Source organism: Brachyistius frenatus, unplaced genomic scaffold, assembly GCF_029030835.1.
Source record: "Brachyistius frenatus isolate BFR_SWC_R1_liver_20210118 unplaced genomic scaffold, ASM2903083v1 Contig_53, whole genome shotgun sequence".
Taxonomy (NCBI): Eukaryota; Metazoa; Chordata; class Actinopteri; family Embiotocidae; genus Brachyistius; species Brachyistius frenatus.
In genome coordinates, this window is record NW_027210652.1 from 1,581,136 (window position 1) to 1,599,386 (window position 18,251).

General features: G+C 43.7%; 1 protein-coding gene across 1 annotated transcript in view; it reads right to left on the reverse strand.

The window, feature by feature from the left end:
• The window catches only part of abcc6a (ATP-binding cassette, sub-family C (CFTR/MRP), member 6a), a 24,397-nt gene extending 11,996 nt beyond the window's left edge, over positions 1–12,401 (reverse strand). Inside the window, exons 1-7 of the mRNA XM_069704955.1 lie at positions 12,246–12,401; positions 9,331–9,507; positions 9,055–9,180; positions 4,678–4,815; positions 1,870–1,992; positions 566–627; positions 292–423 (exon numbers count right to left, since the gene is read on the reverse strand). Coding sequence (XP_069561056.1) covers positions 292–423; positions 566–627; positions 1,870–1,992; positions 4,678–4,815; positions 9,055–9,180; positions 9,331–9,507; positions 12,246–12,287 — 800 coding nt within the window. The 5' untranslated portion in view covers positions 12,288–12,401. The remainder of the gene's footprint in view (positions 1–291; positions 424–565; positions 628–1,869; positions 1,993–4,677; positions 4,816–9,054; positions 9,181–9,330; positions 9,508–12,245) is intronic.
• Between the last annotated feature and the right edge of the window lie 5,850 nt (positions 12,402–18,251).

An 18,251-nucleotide genomic window follows, 5' to 3' on the forward strand; every position in this document is an offset into this window, starting at 1 on the left:
ACAATAGAGAGAGAAGAGCACAGTGGATCACAAATTAATAAAGCCATAAGAGGCAGACGAAACATGAAAGACGACATGTGTGTGTCCTGCGAGTCTGGGAGATAAAACTGGTGATGTCATTAGGTGTGTGATGTCATCTGGGACTAGGATTAATACTCTGCATTACAGAGTGGGGACTTGGAGTTTGAAAGGTGACTGTTTATCAGGTCGGGAGGGTCAAACAAAACAATGCTATCGGTGTTGTTGATGATGATTGAAACTCTCAATCTATCAAACAGAAATAATTCTCACTTCTGTATTTTGGCACACTGGGCGGTCCAGTCCTGCTGCAGGTCCGAGATGATCTTGCGCGACGTGTCTTCCTCCCTCAGGGTCCACAGATCCTGTGCTTCCAGCGGAGTGCGATATCCCTTCACAACAAGCCTGAAGAAGAGAGCGAGCACAGGGAGGATGATTCACGCAGATAATTGTCGAGAAAACACACATATTACCGTAAATGCACCGTTGCTGCAGTGAGTCATCCGAAGCCCTAAAAAAATGAAGAGGTTTGGAAGAACCATCTTACCCAGTGAACCACCAGAAGAGGATCTTTGACAGGAAAGAGGCATCTTTTACAGGACAGGGATTCTGCAACACATTGAAAAAAAGAAACCAGACTCAGTGTTGTTTTCGCAGTAAATCTCTCCTCACTTAAAAGCTTCGGAGAACGACACGGCCTCGCCAAGGTCGTCGGTTCATGGTTGAATGGTGTTCTTGTGAGGGGTGTGTTGCAGAATGTGTGTAAACAACATAACACACTCAGGTGGTCCATTGTGGGGAGCAAAGGCCACGAACTCCCACACCACGGAATAAATAGAGGCCAGTGTGAGCGCACGGTGAAGATGACGTTTTGAGGTCTAGTGCAGACAGAGCGGAAATGTGTCATCACAAACTGAACACACACACACACACACACACACGCACACGCACACACACACACACACACACACACACACAAGAGAAAGTTTGTCCTCTCTCACACATACTTTTTGGCATGTCCTCCGCCCTGCCACCCCCTCACCGGGGCATTTGCTCTCGTCGTTACCAGCACCCTTTGCTTTTTGTCCTCTCACTTCCTCTCTTCCTGTGAGTAACTCTAACCAGAGACTGGAGGCGGAGAGGAGGAGGAGGTGGAGGAAAAAAAAGGAGGAGGACAACACCAATGGGTGTGTCCACCACGCCAAGACTGCGGCTTCTGCACCCTCAGCCTCCTCACCGCCAGCCAAACAGTTTGTTAGGGGACTTTTCCAGCTATTTTGATTGTTTATCACTGGGGGGAAATATTACATCACATCTGTCTGTGTGATTGATCGAAGGCTCATTTTCATTCACCTGTCAGCTGCACTGAATCAGCTGGATATTTCGGGCTCGGAAAGGTTTTTGCCAAGCTCGTGTTTGATGGGACAGTGAGATCCGTGTTGAGGAAGCTTGTGCTGTTGTGCGGTCATGGACTCTAAGCAGCGGTCGTAATGTTATATCATGCTGCGAGAGAGTTGTATTAAAGGTATGCAGGATAACAGCGTCAAACACACACACACACACACACACACACACACACACACACACACACACACACACACACACACACACACACACACACACACACACACACACACACACACACACACACACACACATTCACACTCCCCTCTCAGGGCAGCAGTGAAGTGAGAGAGGAAGGAGGTGAATCACATCACTTCCTCCAAAAGGCAAATGTGTCTTCACAACAAAAGTTGAAAACCACAAGATAGCTACATAGGCTTTTTTTTTTTTTTTTTTTCGTGGGTATTGGATCACAGCAGACGTTGGTGCACATTCTTCTCTGCTTACCTTCTGAAGGATGGTTTTTCCCTCCGGAGGCTGGTCAGCAAAACAGCACAGGAAGAGCTGGGCCAGCTGGATCGAGAAGTAGGAGAAGAAGGCGAGGTATCGTACGATATCAGAGGCGATGCCCTGTGGAATAAATAAAAACAAAACACAGATTGACGAGGCTGCTGGAGGGCTGAAAATGCCTGAGCTTATTTGTTTTCAAGCTATTCCAGAGTTAGACTTTGTATTTAAACTAAGGACACAATTAATTGGCTTTGTGGCTGCGCACATGGCACAGAAAAATGACATTGTTCTTGCTTGACATTTTTTCACCTCTTTCAACATTACATGCATCCAATAAATGATACGACATCCTGTCGTACTCTGCATCATTTATCGTCATCGTGATTTTGTGTGCACTTTAAGAACATCACCGAATCCATTACATGGCTTTTCCCTTGCTTACACATTGTATAGCGGAGGATATGGTTTCTGCACCGAGATCACAGATACAATAAAGCGTATTTTGGACCTTTAAGTGAAATGAGGGTTAAAACCCAGAGTCTTTAATAGTGCACTTCAAATAAGTGAAGCAATAGTTAAAGTGGCCTCTCAGTCACGCTAAGAGCCCGTATCTGTAAATAGGGAGATTGTGGTTTTTACAAACCAGCACCCTGACTTTCAAACAAGGGAGCAGCTGTGATATTAACCAGCCTGAGGCTTTTGTGAAATCTAGGACTTGTATGTTATTCTTGACATACAGAAACTGCGGGTTCTGGCAGAGGCATTGTTTACCACAGTGAGGCTCTGCTGTGAGGCAATAGGGGGACGCATGAAAGTCTGAGCCACGGTAAACAGTAAAACGATTTTCTCCCAAAAAAGTGTGGTTATGTGCCCAGAAAGGCGATACGAAATAGGCCAAACAGATCCAACCACACAGTGAAAAACAGATTCAGGATGGTCGCAGAGTGGGTGGGAAAAATGTAGGTCAAGCAGCTAAGAATGGCCAAAGATCCACAAAGGTGGACTCTGTCACCTCGAGCTGTCAACGCCGCGACGCGGATTAGACACTTTCTTTTAAATATTTAGAAAATGTGTCGGCACAAAATGTAAATAGAAGGTGACATGGGAGATAACTGCTGAGCTTTTTGTTCTTTTACATTTGTTACATCTGTCACAAGAAAAACAAAAACATAACATCATAAAACACACTTTGAATGTTGGTTTTAGAAAACGAATACCAACTGGGATCAATGAAAAACAAATGATTGTTTGTTGTTATATCTTTTGAAGAAGTTTTTTTTTTTTATGTCCCATCGTGTTTTATTTATGTATGTTTTGGCTCAGTTTTGAATCTACACACTAAAACTTGTGCAACTTTGATTGAATATTAAAGCCATAGTTTTACATTTTGGGAAACACACTTATTCCCTTTATTGCCAAGAGTTAGAGAAGAGAATGGATACCTCTAACCTGCCTGTAAACTAGAGGACAATTGAATTTATCTTAACATAAAAACAGGCAAACAGCAAATTGAATCAAATTAAATTAAACTAAATTGTGTGTTAAATTAAATAACACGTTAAGTCCTGTTTGTTTGATTTGTGCAAAAGCAATAATTTCCTCCCACATGAAGCAAAATGTGCTGATTTAGTTATGATTTTACACTTTCACTTTATTCTGCACAGATTTTTATTCCGATTAAACAAACAAGCTCTAACATGTCAGTTAGGGATTATATTTTACGTGTTTTTTTGCCAGCTGTTTCTCAATGTTTACTGTCTTTGTGGTGAGCTACGCTAACAGGCTACTAGCTGTTGCTTTATATGAACATACAGAGATGTGAGTGGTGTCAGTCTTCTCTTGGCAGGGAAGAAAATAGGCATATTTCTCCTAAATGTTAGACTATAACTTCAACACAAGTTAAATTACTAGTTCATGAGTAAATGATCACTTCCTTTGTTTTATTAGTTTTAGTCTGCGGTGAGTTTTCTTTGCTCCGTCTAAAAAAGCTTTAGGAGTTTTCTTTACTATCTCAAGGCCATTTTTTTACCATTTAATGTTACTTTAAAAAAAAAAAACAGGATCTATTTGATGTATAATGAAAGATGTGTGTCTGAATTACAAATGTCTTTGCATTATGTGCGGATGCATAGATTTCCATCTGGCTGTGTTTACAGCAGCGTAGGCCCATAAACAGCGCTGACGTTCCTCTGGTCTGACCCTGGGCTGCCATGTCTCACCAGCGTTTATCCCAGGGCCATCATTACTCTCCCCCAAGCAGTGAGGGAATGTCACACTGAGGGCGATAAAACAGAAATATGGATGCGTGTGTTTGTGTGTTTTTTATAGAAATGCAAATGCCCCACGGCCGCGTGCACTTAAATACAAACTCACCAACAATGCAACAATGATTGCAATGTCTGACGGGAGACACAGGAAGAAAAAGGAATACTTAAACACACAGGCTTGACCAGAATTGGCAGTGTCATCCTCCAAACACATTGTGTTAAATTTAGGTTACCTTGGTTAAAATTGGGGGGATGCAATAGAAACTGTGCTGACACAGGGTATATCTCCAGCTGTGCTCCTGGAGTCGTGCGTCTAGACTTTGAGTAGGAGTGGACCTGATTAGACATCCCTGCACGGTGTTTTTGACACCGCAGGTTCACCGAGTTCAAACTGGACACACACACACACACACACACACACTGATTCACTCCGGCTGCAACTTAGTCTTGAACCTCCAGGGCATGGGGATGATACTGTGTTTATATTAACATGGTATAGAGTTCATTTTTCACATGAACTGATAGGCTAACTACGTACCTCATCCATGGCCAGCTGGATCTTCGCTCTGAGAGGCACCAGGGAACAGACAACGGCCAAGACCCAGAAGAGGAAGAGGAAAACCGAGGACCGACAGCCTCTCATTCTTTCCAACTGGATGATGCATAAGGCCAGGATCTGCACGGAGACACAACAGACAGACAGAAAGACTTCATTTGAGAATTCACATGTTGGGTCTTGCAGTGGGGGAGAGGAAACAACTCCATCCCGGAGCCAGAAGTCCAATCTGTGATGCCACGTTGATGAAATGCCTGGAGCGACTCCACGGACAACAACAAGTTCCGTTTTTTCCAACTATTTTAAACTAATGATTTCAGAACCAGTTTTGTTCTTTTTGTGGTTGAGATGGAGTTTCTCTGGGAAACACCACTCACCGCTGTAATTCATTGACAAAAATAAAGCATTAGTTGACTTTTTATTTGTTGTCAGTGTCACTGCAGATGTTTTCAACAGCGCATTGAGGATATAATCAGAATGACTCTGATCTGATGCAGTCGATGGTGGTTTTGAAAAAAGAACTTCTGGGAATTCCCTGGCTGCAGGCGCGAATGGGATTTGGCTGAATTCCCATCTATAAAAAAAAAGGGACACATGTACGGTACGCCGCACGCCCTGCACACACTGCTTAATGTTACGATACACTTTCCTAAAAAAAACACCCACCTCTATACCAAAATGTTTTTTCAAAAATACGACTGATTCAGTGTTTGTCGTCGGAGCAGTCGAGCTCCGCTGTAATTGGTTCCTCTCGGAGCGGTTGGCCAAGTGAGACGTCACGTTGTCATGCCAGCTCATCACCAAGTGGGGAGAAAGCGGGTTTAGGTTTCATAATAAGCGCCGCATTGGTTACTCTGGGATGAGCCACAGAACTGTCCTGTTATAAACTAGCGGCCTGGTAATTATATAAGTTGTTGTTTTTTTGCATCAACAACCCGATGTGCTTTATGGGTCGATGTGTACAGATTTCTGATGAGGAACATCTTTATGTTGATATAAACAACATCCAGCGTTCTTGTATGTTTGTTGCAGTGACACATTCGTTCGTTCATTCAGTTTTCTGACACATTTGATGCTTCCCAGCCCATCGGAGCGTGAATACAAATAGCTCTTACAGTCATACCTATGGGGAATTTAGAGTCTCCAGTCCACCTGACTTGAATGTCTTTGGGACGTCGGAGCCAGAGACACAGCAACAGTGTAGAGGGGATGTGAACGGAGGGACAACATGCAAAGCAAAGAATTTTATATGCTTTAGAGGCGAAAATGTCCTGATGATAAATACTGTAAGTAACTGAGAAGGTATTTTTGTTTTGTTCTTTTATTTGACTAGTTTTCAACACAAGCTATCGCTAAGTGGTCACAGGAATTCAAAGACATTTTAGCACCTTGTTAAAGTAACATAACAAACCTGTTAGCAAAAGATGTCTTATGTCTTCATCTAGAGCAGCTTATAACTCATTTGGAGTTGTGTATGTTTCCTCCTAAGGGAAAGTAAGTCCAATAATAAGTCAATTTTAGCTCAGTTTTGGTCTCCACCGACCACTAAATGCTTTATTTTGTTCATGAATATATGTTTACATGTTCCACCTGGATTTTCTAATAGTTTTAATCATCTTCAGGGAAAGTTCCCAAGCTGTACTCTATAACACCCATCAGCCCATTAGTCAGCAGGACCGAGCCCACGGCAACAACTTCCTGTTCTCGAGTCCTTAAACGCACGAGGCTGCATCAGCCCCAAACCCAACGTTTTCCATAAAGCTGCCCGCGGGTCACCATGCGAAGGCAAAGTTCCGCTCTAAGTGGCCGTAACGCTGCAAACCATCGGCCCATCTGTTTGCACAAGTCAGTGGGTGGAACTAACTCCATCACTACGGCCTGAATCAAAACCATAGCTTATAATTACATGGGAAGTGTGCAGCGCCTGGGAAGGAACAGGGGCTTTACGTCATGGTATTACATGATTATAGTCGGTGTCGTGACGGCACATTTCATCAATAGTGACCGCGATTCATTTTTTGGGCCGACGGGACGGGAAAAAGCGTTCCCATACGTTAAACCGAAGGGCAGCAAAACAAGTCAGTCAGAGGAACAAGAGCACAGTGTTCCCGCCCTGCGCCCGGGTGGTGGTATGTGGCCACGATCAGCATATAGATAATTATATCCTTTAATAAAGATAAATCTGGCGAGCAGATTAAAAGATCTGCGACATGCCCTTAATGTGATTTAGGGGATGTTTGTTGTCCAGCCCCCTGGTGTAAGAAATTATATCCTCAAAATAAATGACCTTTTTTTTTTTTTAAGATACACGGCTTTATGTAAGAGATGTCTCAGAGTATTTTTACCTCAACACGTGCTGGTATTTACTCAGGAGTCTGAAAAGGCCGCAGGCGGACAAAGCTGTCTGACTCGGAGCGAGTGAGACTGAGTCGGACCTGTATGAGGCTGCAGAGAGAGGCAGCTTTGTAAGTAAAGCTATACGGCTCTGTGGGTCAGCTGTACAGGCTCAGAGGGCTGCAGCAGCTCTTCCTAATCTGGGCCCTGCACCCTTTTGTACTGGGTTGTAATTCTTATATCACTCCTGCTCAGGATGAACAGCATTTCCAGTTCGCCATGCCACCCATGTCGAGCTGCACTCCTCTTGTGTTTTGCCTACTCATCCGGGTAAAGTATCATTTAAAACTTTCTGAAAATGAGTGGGATCGATGTTCTGAGAAACATCAACAACGGCCACTGAAATAATTTCTGTGATTGCACACCAGCCCCTATCTTCTATAAATAATGTGCTGTAGCCCGTCCCACACGCCGTCCTGGAGGCTGTTATGGTTTGATTCAGTGGGGTGGGGGGTTGGGAGGGTGGGGGGTGGGGAGGGGGGTTGGAGGGAAGAGACAAACAACATTTGTAAAGATTACAGATCTCACCCAGACTCTGTAAATCTACAAAGGCGGCGCACCAATTTGGATCTAAATATTTAAGTTGTTTCTTCTCAGATTTCCGTGTGCGTACAATAGATTTACAATAGTTTGGTTGGTTCCAAACTGGATGAATACCTGCTCGTTTATCTTCTCTTCTTCTTTTCTGCGAAGACATCGAAATTAAACAGATTGCGTCTTAAATACAGTTTTGGTCAGAACAATGGCGCTTAAAGACAGGATCCGGCGTCAGAGGCTGCGGGCCAACGGTACACCTGTAGCCTATATAGAGACAGAATCTGTCTGTGTAATTAGGGTTAACGTAGACTACAATTGTAACTCGTCACCTTTGTATTCAGCGGTTTTGTGTTGTTGGTTTTTTTTTTTATAGACAAACCAAAAGGGTTGGAAGAAGAGTCATGAAGTTCATTTACATTAAAGCACGTGATTAGACCAGACACGTCCGCCACGGAGAAACCCATTGACTCCTGAGAGGAGAAATGCCGATCTTTCACTTACGAGTGACGTATTGGCCTGAATTGTGAAATGAAGTGAGGGGGGGGGGGGGGATAATTCAGCAAAATGAAAGAATAATGGCTGCATTTTGTCCTATAAAATATGGGAGACATTATGCTTCATATACCGGTCTGTCACTGGCAGAGCACCAAAGCCTTTTTCACTGCACAGGAACGTTGCACATACGTTCTCAACAGTGATTCCACATCAAACAGTAATCGATGTCAGTACATATGTACTCTGCGCCCTGATGAGTGATGTCAAATACAGCCTGTGTTAGCAGGGTGCTGTAATATTTGCATTGCCTGCAACACTATAAATCTTTTCCCGGTTAGGCATCTTTGCACCTCAGTGTCTGGCCAACGCACTATACGTTCACTATATTTCACGTGTTTGCACGTTAACATATGAGCCAGCAGCGGGACACAGGCTGGAAGATTCCCAAAACTTCTCCGTTACCTAGAGCAACTCAAGAGGAGGGGGGCAGATGTGGAGTTGGAGCTGTAAATCAGTGGTAAAGCTTTTTTATATATATATTTAAAAGTCCTATTGCACCATTACACAATTTCTTTGCAGCCATTGTGTGTCATGCTTACATAATCTGGCATAATAACCCATTTAAAAAGTTGATCTGGAGTAAAGTAGGGCACCACTTGCCTGCTTATTATGAGTCTCGGGATTGTAATAATGTGCACCTTATTTTATCACCCCCAATTGGACGTCAGTGGTCTTTAAAACATGCTATTATCTCTTTAGTTTTACAAACACAGAACCCATAAACCACGCTGTTTTACAAATTTAAACACCTCGCACTTCGATTTACCAAATATCATGCAAAGTCTGAGGTGGTACTTAGCTTTGACAGTCCAGCAAAACAAAGCATAATTTCAGTCAGATGTGCATGTGTGGAAAAAGATCCCCGGTATTTACCACAGTCATGCTGCGTATGATGGGGCTGAGGAGGAAGACCATGTGCTGCTGGATCTCCTGGCTCCTCTCCAGCAGGATGTAGAAGAACTCCACGAAGCCAAACGATGCCAGCAGGAAACCCAACACCTGACAAGGGCACGGAGGCAATGAGAGAGTTTCTGGGGCGGCATACAGTCACATTTCTGTTAATAAAGGCTTTTCAACGCTCTTTCTGTGATGTCACAAACAATAAACAATGAATTTCGGACTGGCCAGTGTGTGTGTGAGACGTCTCACCATCTTGGCGGTGCAGAGGCAGGACATTTGAATGCGTCCGCGGTCATGGCAGTAAAGGTGGAGGCAGTAGAAAGGGGCCAGCAACCACAGATAGATACAGGGGACCCACACCAGCACGGTGTTCTGGAAACACTGGGTTAGGTCCGGGTTGGCCGTGTACCACGTACGGTTCCAGTCCTGCAACACGGAGAGAAAAAACAAGAGAAATTCAAAAGGTCAGACGGAGAGAAGAAACTTAAAAAGTCAGAAGCTGATTCCGAACTGTGAGATCACATTCATCCTCTGACAGACCGAGCTGGCGGGGTCCGAGTCCAGAGAATCCAGACTTGGTGCAGCTCCTACGTTTCATCCATCAAGCCAGTGGAGAGCGAAACCACAGCGAGTCAACAGAAAGTGCGTCTGTCCCCAATCCTGAGTGAGTGTTCGCTGGCTGAGGCCTTCTGTTACTAAAAAGCTGAGTCAGTTTTGGGATTTTTCTGACCACGTCTGTGGCTGGTTTCCTAATTCGAGAAGGACAATGTAGCTCTCAGCACATTAAACCGTGAGGTCAAGGACTTTGCTAATAATCAAGCCCATATTAACAATAAAAGTCCAATGCAGACGAGGTGTGTTGGGCAAATGTTGCCAAAAGAGTTTGGGATTATGTAACAGCAGCAGAGCCAGGACAAAGTTTGTGGAGCTAAGTGGCTTGTTGTTGTCTTTGCTTCCCGTGTTTATCACCTCAGCGGCCTAATGAGGGGCAGGGTGTCTGGCTGCGCTAACGAGGCTGCCCTGCAGAGTCACCACAGGAAGTGGTTTTAAGCTTCTTGCATGGCAGAGCAGTCCGGCCCTGCTGGTGAGACTACGGGAGGATCGTTACGTAAGAACGGTCCGCCTCAGTGCTGCAGGTGAGACAAACTTCACACAGATAGATGCTGCAGCTCACCACGGCGTGTCTGAGCACGAGTATTGACTAATTCAAGTTTACCGTCAGTCGCTACTGTTCGCTGCCTCGAGCGAGAAAAAGGGGTCTGAATCAAGATCTGACTGATTTTTGAATCGGTAACACATCTCACAAAAGTCCCACATGATCTTCAGAGCTGCTCGCAGTTATGTAATGAGCACATCATTTTGCACGTCCTTTAAACCAGCGGGCTCCTCGAGCGCCGATGCACTAAATCTGTTTAAGTGATAAATCTCCTGAGAGGCAGCGAGTGGGAGGCGACTTTCACAGACCCTTCTGACTCCTGCGGTCGATGGCGGGCAGATGAACGAGGCACTTTTTGTGGAGAAAGCCAACCTGTCAAACCCTCTCCAAGGACTTTCTTGTGCATTTTGCTTGATAATTTATCCTGTTTCTCACCCTTGGCTTTATGTGGTCGCAGTAAATATGCCAACAGCTGCTTCACGGTGTCTATTTTTACCTGACAAACACGGTGATGTGAAAGTGGAGAACACAGACTGCAATGTCCCTTTTTTACATCTCCTCCTTTTGATAAACCAAGTCAGGATCCAAGAAGCTCTGGCAATAAAAATCATGAATTAAAAAAAAACATTTGCACTGATTTGTGAGCACGTATGAATTAAGGCATCTGTCATTTTAGAGAGTGTTGATCACTCCCCCGACAGTTTCACTTTGTCCGGCTGTTCTAATTACAGCTCAGTTTGACTTAAAGAGAAATAAGCTAAACACACTGCAGACTCCCAAAATTGGCCCCTCGTGGGCGTTTCTGGTTCCAAACTCTTCTGCTGAGCTAGACTGTGCATGTTCAGTATTAAAACCACATAAATCGCCGTCACAACCCCGAAGCTGTGACCAGTGAGTCAGCAGTGATGCCATTTCTAAAGTATGTAAAAAGGTTGATAAAGTTCACAAGTGAAGATACTTTGCAGCCAACATGCGAGAAGCCCCCCAAAAAAACATCTGTTGCAACATCGTCCTGTGATGGATGAAACCTCAGCAGGAACATCACGTCTTGAATTTTTGAAGGTTTCTCGGCCGTGCGGGATGATGTACAGTTTACGTTCACTTTCTGGACAAAGTTTGAGGGCTTTTGTTTTGAGGTTTTGCAAAAGTAAAAACTAGAAAATGAGAACCAGAAACAGACAAAGAGAAGGAGTAAGAGCGTGGTGGTGGTGGTGGTGGAGGAGAAGGGGGGTAGAGAGACGAGTTTGGAGCGAGTGCTTTCAGTAATTTTACCATTCCAGCTGGATCGCAGCCATTCTTGTATTTTCGAGTCGGGATTCAGAATGTGGAGGTTTGCTAATAAACACGACTGAAAAGCTTTTCCAAGGGCTTCACTCTGCGTGACCTATTCTCAGTTCTCAGCATCTCACAGAGCGGAGAGACGGTTAAACACGACTCGGACATGCACCAAAAGGTAAAAACTCAAGACCCTGGCTCACTTTAGATTCGATCTGCTAATGTACTCTCATACGGGCAGGCTGCAACCCGAGAAGGTCAGTGCATGGTGACTTACTTCCTGTACAGATGGAGTGCTGCCCGCTAACATTTTAGGTTAACTCATCCTCCTCTTCCTCTTCTACACACACAAGGTTATTATTCATTTTATTCCATTTGGTCATGTGGAGTAGGAATAATCTGATTTCAGGCTAATGGACATAGCTGAGAGACAAAGGCAGCATGCTAATGTGGCTAATGCTAATGTCATTAAATCACAAATTCTCAGCAGTGATAATAATAATAATAATAATAATAATAATGACATCATTGTGTTCAGTATTTAAACTTCTGGTGCCTTTCATTGACTGTTATCTTAAATAAAATGAACAACAGAAACTGCTGTGACACACCCATCATATCAAACATTTGATCACTGAACTGCAAACGGTTGAAGTAGAACTCTTTGTTGCAGAAAATGACACACAGTAAAGAAATGTGACTCCGGGAGTCAGTGAACGCATCACAAACTCACCCACAGAGGGTCCAGGCCGCTGAGTCTGCAGAAGGCATCCATCCACTCGCTTTGCTCCTTCCTCCCTCTGATGCTCCACTTGGTGGAATCGCTCCTCAGAGTAGCACACACACACTCAGCAGCAGCAGCACCAGTGTGTGTGTGTGTGTGTGTGTGTGTGTGTGTGTGTGTGTGTGTGTGTGTGTGTGTGACTGGCAAGAAAGACTGCACTGTGTGTGTGTGTGTCCTTATTAGACTCTTGTTGCTCTAATGGTTGTATTTCTTGGGTTTATTAATGTGTGTGTGTGTGTGTGTGTGTGTGTGTGTGTGTGTGTGTGTGTGTGTGTGTGTGTGTGTGTGTGTGTGTGTGTGTGTGTGTGTGTGTGTGTGTGTGTGTGTGTGTGTGTGTGTGTGTGACTTTTTCCTCCCTTTTTAACAAAGCATCTCCTCTCAATGAGTCTCTGTCTGCCTCTGCCTCGCTGTTTGAACTGCTGCTGCCCTGAGATTCAGTCTTTCTGACTCTCTCTCACACTGCCGGCTGTTTATGAGTGAGTCTCCTTTCTGGGTGGGTGGAAATATTTCCTCTCTCTCTCTCTCTCTCTCTCTCTCTCTCTCTCTCTCTCTCTCTCTCTCTCTCTCACACCCCTCTCTTTTCTCCCACATGTGCTGGATTTTGATCAAAACACCACAGCTACTCCCCTCAATGGGATGACAGTCCTGCACCCAGACACACTCCTCCCATTTTCCCTCGCTGCCCCTCACCTCCTTTCTTTGCGCCCTCTTCCCCCCCACATCCTAAACAACCCGTTGTCTGACCGCAAACTGTCTATTTGTGCATAGACATACCTTTTAAACTGAGACGAGCCACGCTCAGATAAATTTAATGCTTTTAAGGTCTCCAGTGACCATAAATCCAAGATATTAGTACCTCTAGTAACACTTGTCTCACATCAGTTCACATTAGCACACAATGTATGGAAACCCTCTGCAAGTGGGCATGACTACTAACATACTGTATATAATTACATGTTGAATGAATCAGTTATTACGATCTTTTTCAGTCCATACACATCAATATGATTGTTTTGTTTTTTTGTAAAGTGGAAAAAGTGGAGACGAAACATCACATGCATTTCCCAGAATTGCTGATGTGGTAAGAAATTTGAGGCCATTCAGTTAATTAGTCATCTTAATGGATAGAAACTTCCACCACAAGTGGAAAATGTGAAATCACTGCATAACTTTGTCACAAACTGTCCTGAAGTAGAGGGGTTACTTTGGGAAGTCTGGGGCCCTGGTTGTTCATTTGTTGAGAAAGTATAGCGATATTCTTTAAGAGTTAATGCCCGTACTTAGTTTTTTTAGGTGCAATGTGCAAATCTACGTTAACATATTACACTGGGATAAAACAAATTATCGTAAAATACTGAATACAGTGAAATCTGCCTCTCTAAATGTTGTTATATACAAAACCAGGAGTGAGAATCCTCAAAGCTCTTTGTATTCTGCTGAAAAACACCATTTAATGGTGTGATGCTGGTCGATCCGGTCAAGACACGAGGGAAAACTTCAGCACAGCAGCTGCGCAGGAAAGTATGACACCGTCTCGACTGGGACCGTCACCATCACCATCATCGCCCGCAGAGGAGAAACATGGAAAGTTTAGGCAGAGAGGCGGACCACCACCAGGCCAAGTGTCTCGCCATGTGCAAATATGAGATTATTATTCTTTTAACAGTGACTCATCACTTTACGTTTCTCGTCCAGGAAGAGCAAGTCCTTTTTGTTCGGTCCTTCGGCGAGCTCCTGCTGCAAAATGATACGAGTTATGTAACGTGACACATGCAAATTCATTTTGAGTATACGTTTAAAACAAAGATAGATTAAAGGTGTTTTTTTTATGATGCAATTGAAGGTGACATAAAGATGTGAATCTGGATTTGTAACTGGTTAAAAATACTGGTTAGAAATAAATATTTTGTTTTAGGTGTGGTCAGAGAGTCAGAGAAGTTCAAAATGACTTTTTTCTTCTCCCAAAGTTTATCATGCTGGCTTCAGCAGTGACCAATGAAGATTAAGAGAAAATAAATTGGAGTAAAAAGTCTAATGTAGCTGTCACACGGATCTAAACAGCAGAAATTCGTGGTCTAACCGACTATTGTGTTATGTCTCCGTCCTACAGCCTGAGTGGAGTGTTGCTCCTGACAAGAAATGGTCCGAAACACCTCAGGCAGTGTACCACAGCCAGGGAGGTGGGTGGTGTGTGTGTGTGTGTGTGTGTGTGTGTGTGTGTGTGTGTGTGTGTGTGTGTGTGTGTGTGTGTGTGTGTGTGTGTGTGTGTGTGTGTGTGTGTGTGTGTGTGACTGCAGCAGTGTTTACAGTGCACCTTTTGTCCCAAATGATACCCGGGGTCCAAACACGCAGAGAGAGAACGAGACTTGGCGTGTGATCCTCCTCTGTTTTAACTCATGTCACTGACATGCTCGAATCTCCGCAGCCGAGTGTGTTTGTGTTTTCTAATCTGACAGATGACAACATCTGGTGCTCAGACATTTTTAGGGGTGTGTGAGAACTTTTCTCCAAAGGGGCCCTTTCTGCATTGTGGTGACCGTGTTTACATGTTCTTTCATTCAATCTGCTGTGTTTGTAAATATTTCCCATAAAGGTTGTTATTAAATGGACATATACACTCTAAGAGGGGTTCAGACAGGAAGAGATATACTTTAATATCTCCCCTGTTGGGTCCATTGCAGCCTCTGAGCCAGGACTCCTCAGCTGATCGTTCCCAGACAGGAGCTTGAGGTCGGAGGTGTTGCAACTCGCGGAGAAAAAGGAGCACGAAAACAACGGACGCACACAGAACCGTGTGCTTGCGACGCAGAGCGAGGGCCGTGCAAACCGTCGGTCCAGACCCAAACACAAACATACACTCGTCTGGCCTGTAAATACGACCCAAATGAGCTCCGTGCCAGCAGATGGCCAGACGGCAGACTGTTTACACCAATGGGGAGCGAGAAAGCGCCCAGCGTGGACCCGATGGGAGGCTGGTGCTGGAGCGGGGCCACTTGTGGTCATGGCATGTAGTAGTAGTAATGTGAACCTGGCAGGCGGTGCATGCAGAGGGTGGCTGCGGGGGTGGCGATGCCCCAGCCTGCCCGTGGTCGAGCGGTGGTTAACCAGCCTAGGTCACCTACACTTCCTCTGGCCTCTCTCCCTGGGGGGAAAAACAGTCTAGTCAAAATAATGGTGTCATTTTGGCATCTTACGTTTGAGCAAGCGGAGACAAATTTAGCAACAGCAAAGCGAAGGGAGGGGCCTAAAACAGATTAGGAAACAAGCGAACAAAATATCTCTTCTGTGTTTTTTTTCTCCCTCAGCTTTTAAATAAGCAGTCTTAAATGAGCGGAGCTGCTCCAGCGCAGGCCGTAAATTAAAATGTGTCGGCCTACGCAAGCAATTATAACTGGGCTCCGTCTTCCGCTTTTCCCCCTCCCAACTTAACCCACAGTGCCGTCTTAATCTGTCCTCACTGCGTCTCTCAGAGCTCTGACCTGCTTCCTGTCTGTCAGCAGGACTGCTGCGCTGTGCATGTGATATGATAAGGTGTGTGTGTGTGTGTGTGTGTGTGTGTGTGTGTGTGTGTGTGTGTGTGTGTGTGTGTGTGTGTGTGTGTGTGTGTGTGTGTACTTAGAGTGTGCATCTGTGTGTGTCCGACCTGTTTCCTCCGTCTGCAGACTCTAGACCTGTCTCACATGCCTCTGTGAGTGATTCGAGACTAAAAGTATTTATCGCCCTGCTACCTTGGCACCTGCTGAAGATCTGCCCATTCACAAGAAGTCTAAATACTCACAGCTTGATTACTCACATACTGTTAAAGAAATAGTTCAACACACACGCACGGACACAGACAGATTGATATCGCTGTAATATCTCAGACCGTGACAACAGACGGTAGGTGTTTAGTTTAGTATAAAGACGAGAACAGCAGGAAAAAGCTTATCAGTTCATCTAAAGCTCCGTTCAGACAAACAGGAATGTATGGGAGTTCAAAATGTTTCAACTTGAGCGAAAAATGATCCTGAGGCTTAATGAGTCTGTTTCATAAATGGATTGAGATGAGAGGAAAAAATAAAGACTGGAGGGAAGTAACAACGTGGTAACTTTCATCACCGCCTCCGCCGACTCATAACATACTGAATGTGGTGGGGACTTCAGCATCCATAAATACTACTGAAAATAAACATGGTAAACACAATTTTAAAAAAAGATTTTGCTGTATAGAATGTGAAACCTCTTGAGGAACATTTTTGATATACCGTCTAAATAAAACCTATTTGAATGACTTGTTCTGATATATGTAAATTAATTACAAACTAAGTTGTATAGTGACAGTAAACTAATATAGATGTTGCTGCAAAAAAAGCTACAAATCCTAAAACTTTGATTCTTTACACACATTTTTAACCAGACAGAGAAAATCTGAAAGATCACCACAGATTAGTGTCCCCAGTTCAGTGTCCGTCCACATGTGAAACACGATCACAACGTTCCCTTCTATTCCTTTAGTTTTGGCGTTAAATAATGTTTAGAAAAGTGTTTTTACAGTTCATCATTTTTGATGACATGAATTCTTGAGTGATGGCTACAGCCATAAAAAAACCTCGACCTTTGACCCTTAAAATATAATCAGTTCATCTTTGAGACCAAGTGGACATTTGTGCCACATTTGAAGTAGATCTCTCGAGGCGTTCCTGCGAACGGGCCGCTGGTTGTAGTTGTGTGTCTGTGTGTCACATTGGAGCTCTGCAAGAAAACAAATAAGCATATGTTCCCCAAAAATGTTGAACCAGTTTCAGTCGACCATTTAATGTGACGAGAAAAGCTCTAAATCCGGCACTTCTCTAACTTCTTCCATAATGACATTTACTCTGAAATTTTGTTGCTCTGCACGACATCAGGAGACACTTTGGTTGCATCTAGAATTAGTAAAGTAATTGCTGGGCTCCAGTTATTTTGTATTTTTTCTCCTCTGGTGACTCTAATCTCAACCTGACATCTCCAAACCTCAGACACAGTAAAGATGCTCTTTTCCCCCTCAGACAGCAGATGGCTTGCCATCATTTTCTCAACTGTCTTGGAACCAGAAGGTGTCTGAATGAGACTACGCTGTGATTACTCGTTAGAGGAAAACCACGCTGGATGGCAGCCAGGCCGAGGAACAGCAGAAGTGGCGATTAGATTGGTGTGGAGCACGATCTCGCAAACAAACAACGCAAATTTACAGTTTAATTTTGGCTATTTTTTTTTTGTTGTTGCATGTATTGTGCTTCCTTATACATGAATATTTGCTTAAAAAATGATCCACTAATTCTAAAGTGAATATAGTTTTCTTTTGATAAAGAAAAACAACTTTAAAGTTTAAGGTTTAGATTAGAAAATAGTCAGATTAGGTTTTAGGTTTTGTAAAAAACATTTTGCCTGCTGGGTTGTACAGTTTCATGAAAAGACATCGTCTCTTTGAAAAAAGAGGAAATGTAAAGACACAGTCATCCCTCATTAGCACTTTTCCACTTGAGTTTCATCACAGATTTCCTGAATGACAAATCTGCATCATATGTTTCTCCACATTTAAGCAGGAGAAAACTCGTGATTCTGTTTTTTGGTTTTTTTTAAATCTAAAGGTTGCATCTATTTTCTCTCAGAGAAAAGTCAGTGATTGAAATTGTGCATTTAAAGTCGCATGATGATGATAAGTTTATTGAAATATCAGTGACATCTCTCATGGAATAACATGTTCATTCTAAAAGAATGTTAAATTGCCTAAAATAACAATTATGTGCTCTTTAGTCCTTCAGTCATCAGCATTTACTCCACTAAACAGAATAAAAATAGATGATGCGCCAAAGCGTGCAAACTATTTTGGAATCATTTGCATGGTTTATTTTTTGAGGACTAAATTCAAGCCACAGGCACAAAGTTGAGTAGCTGTGCTTTGTGTCAGCTAGTGGTGAGTTTTGGTCGGGCCTG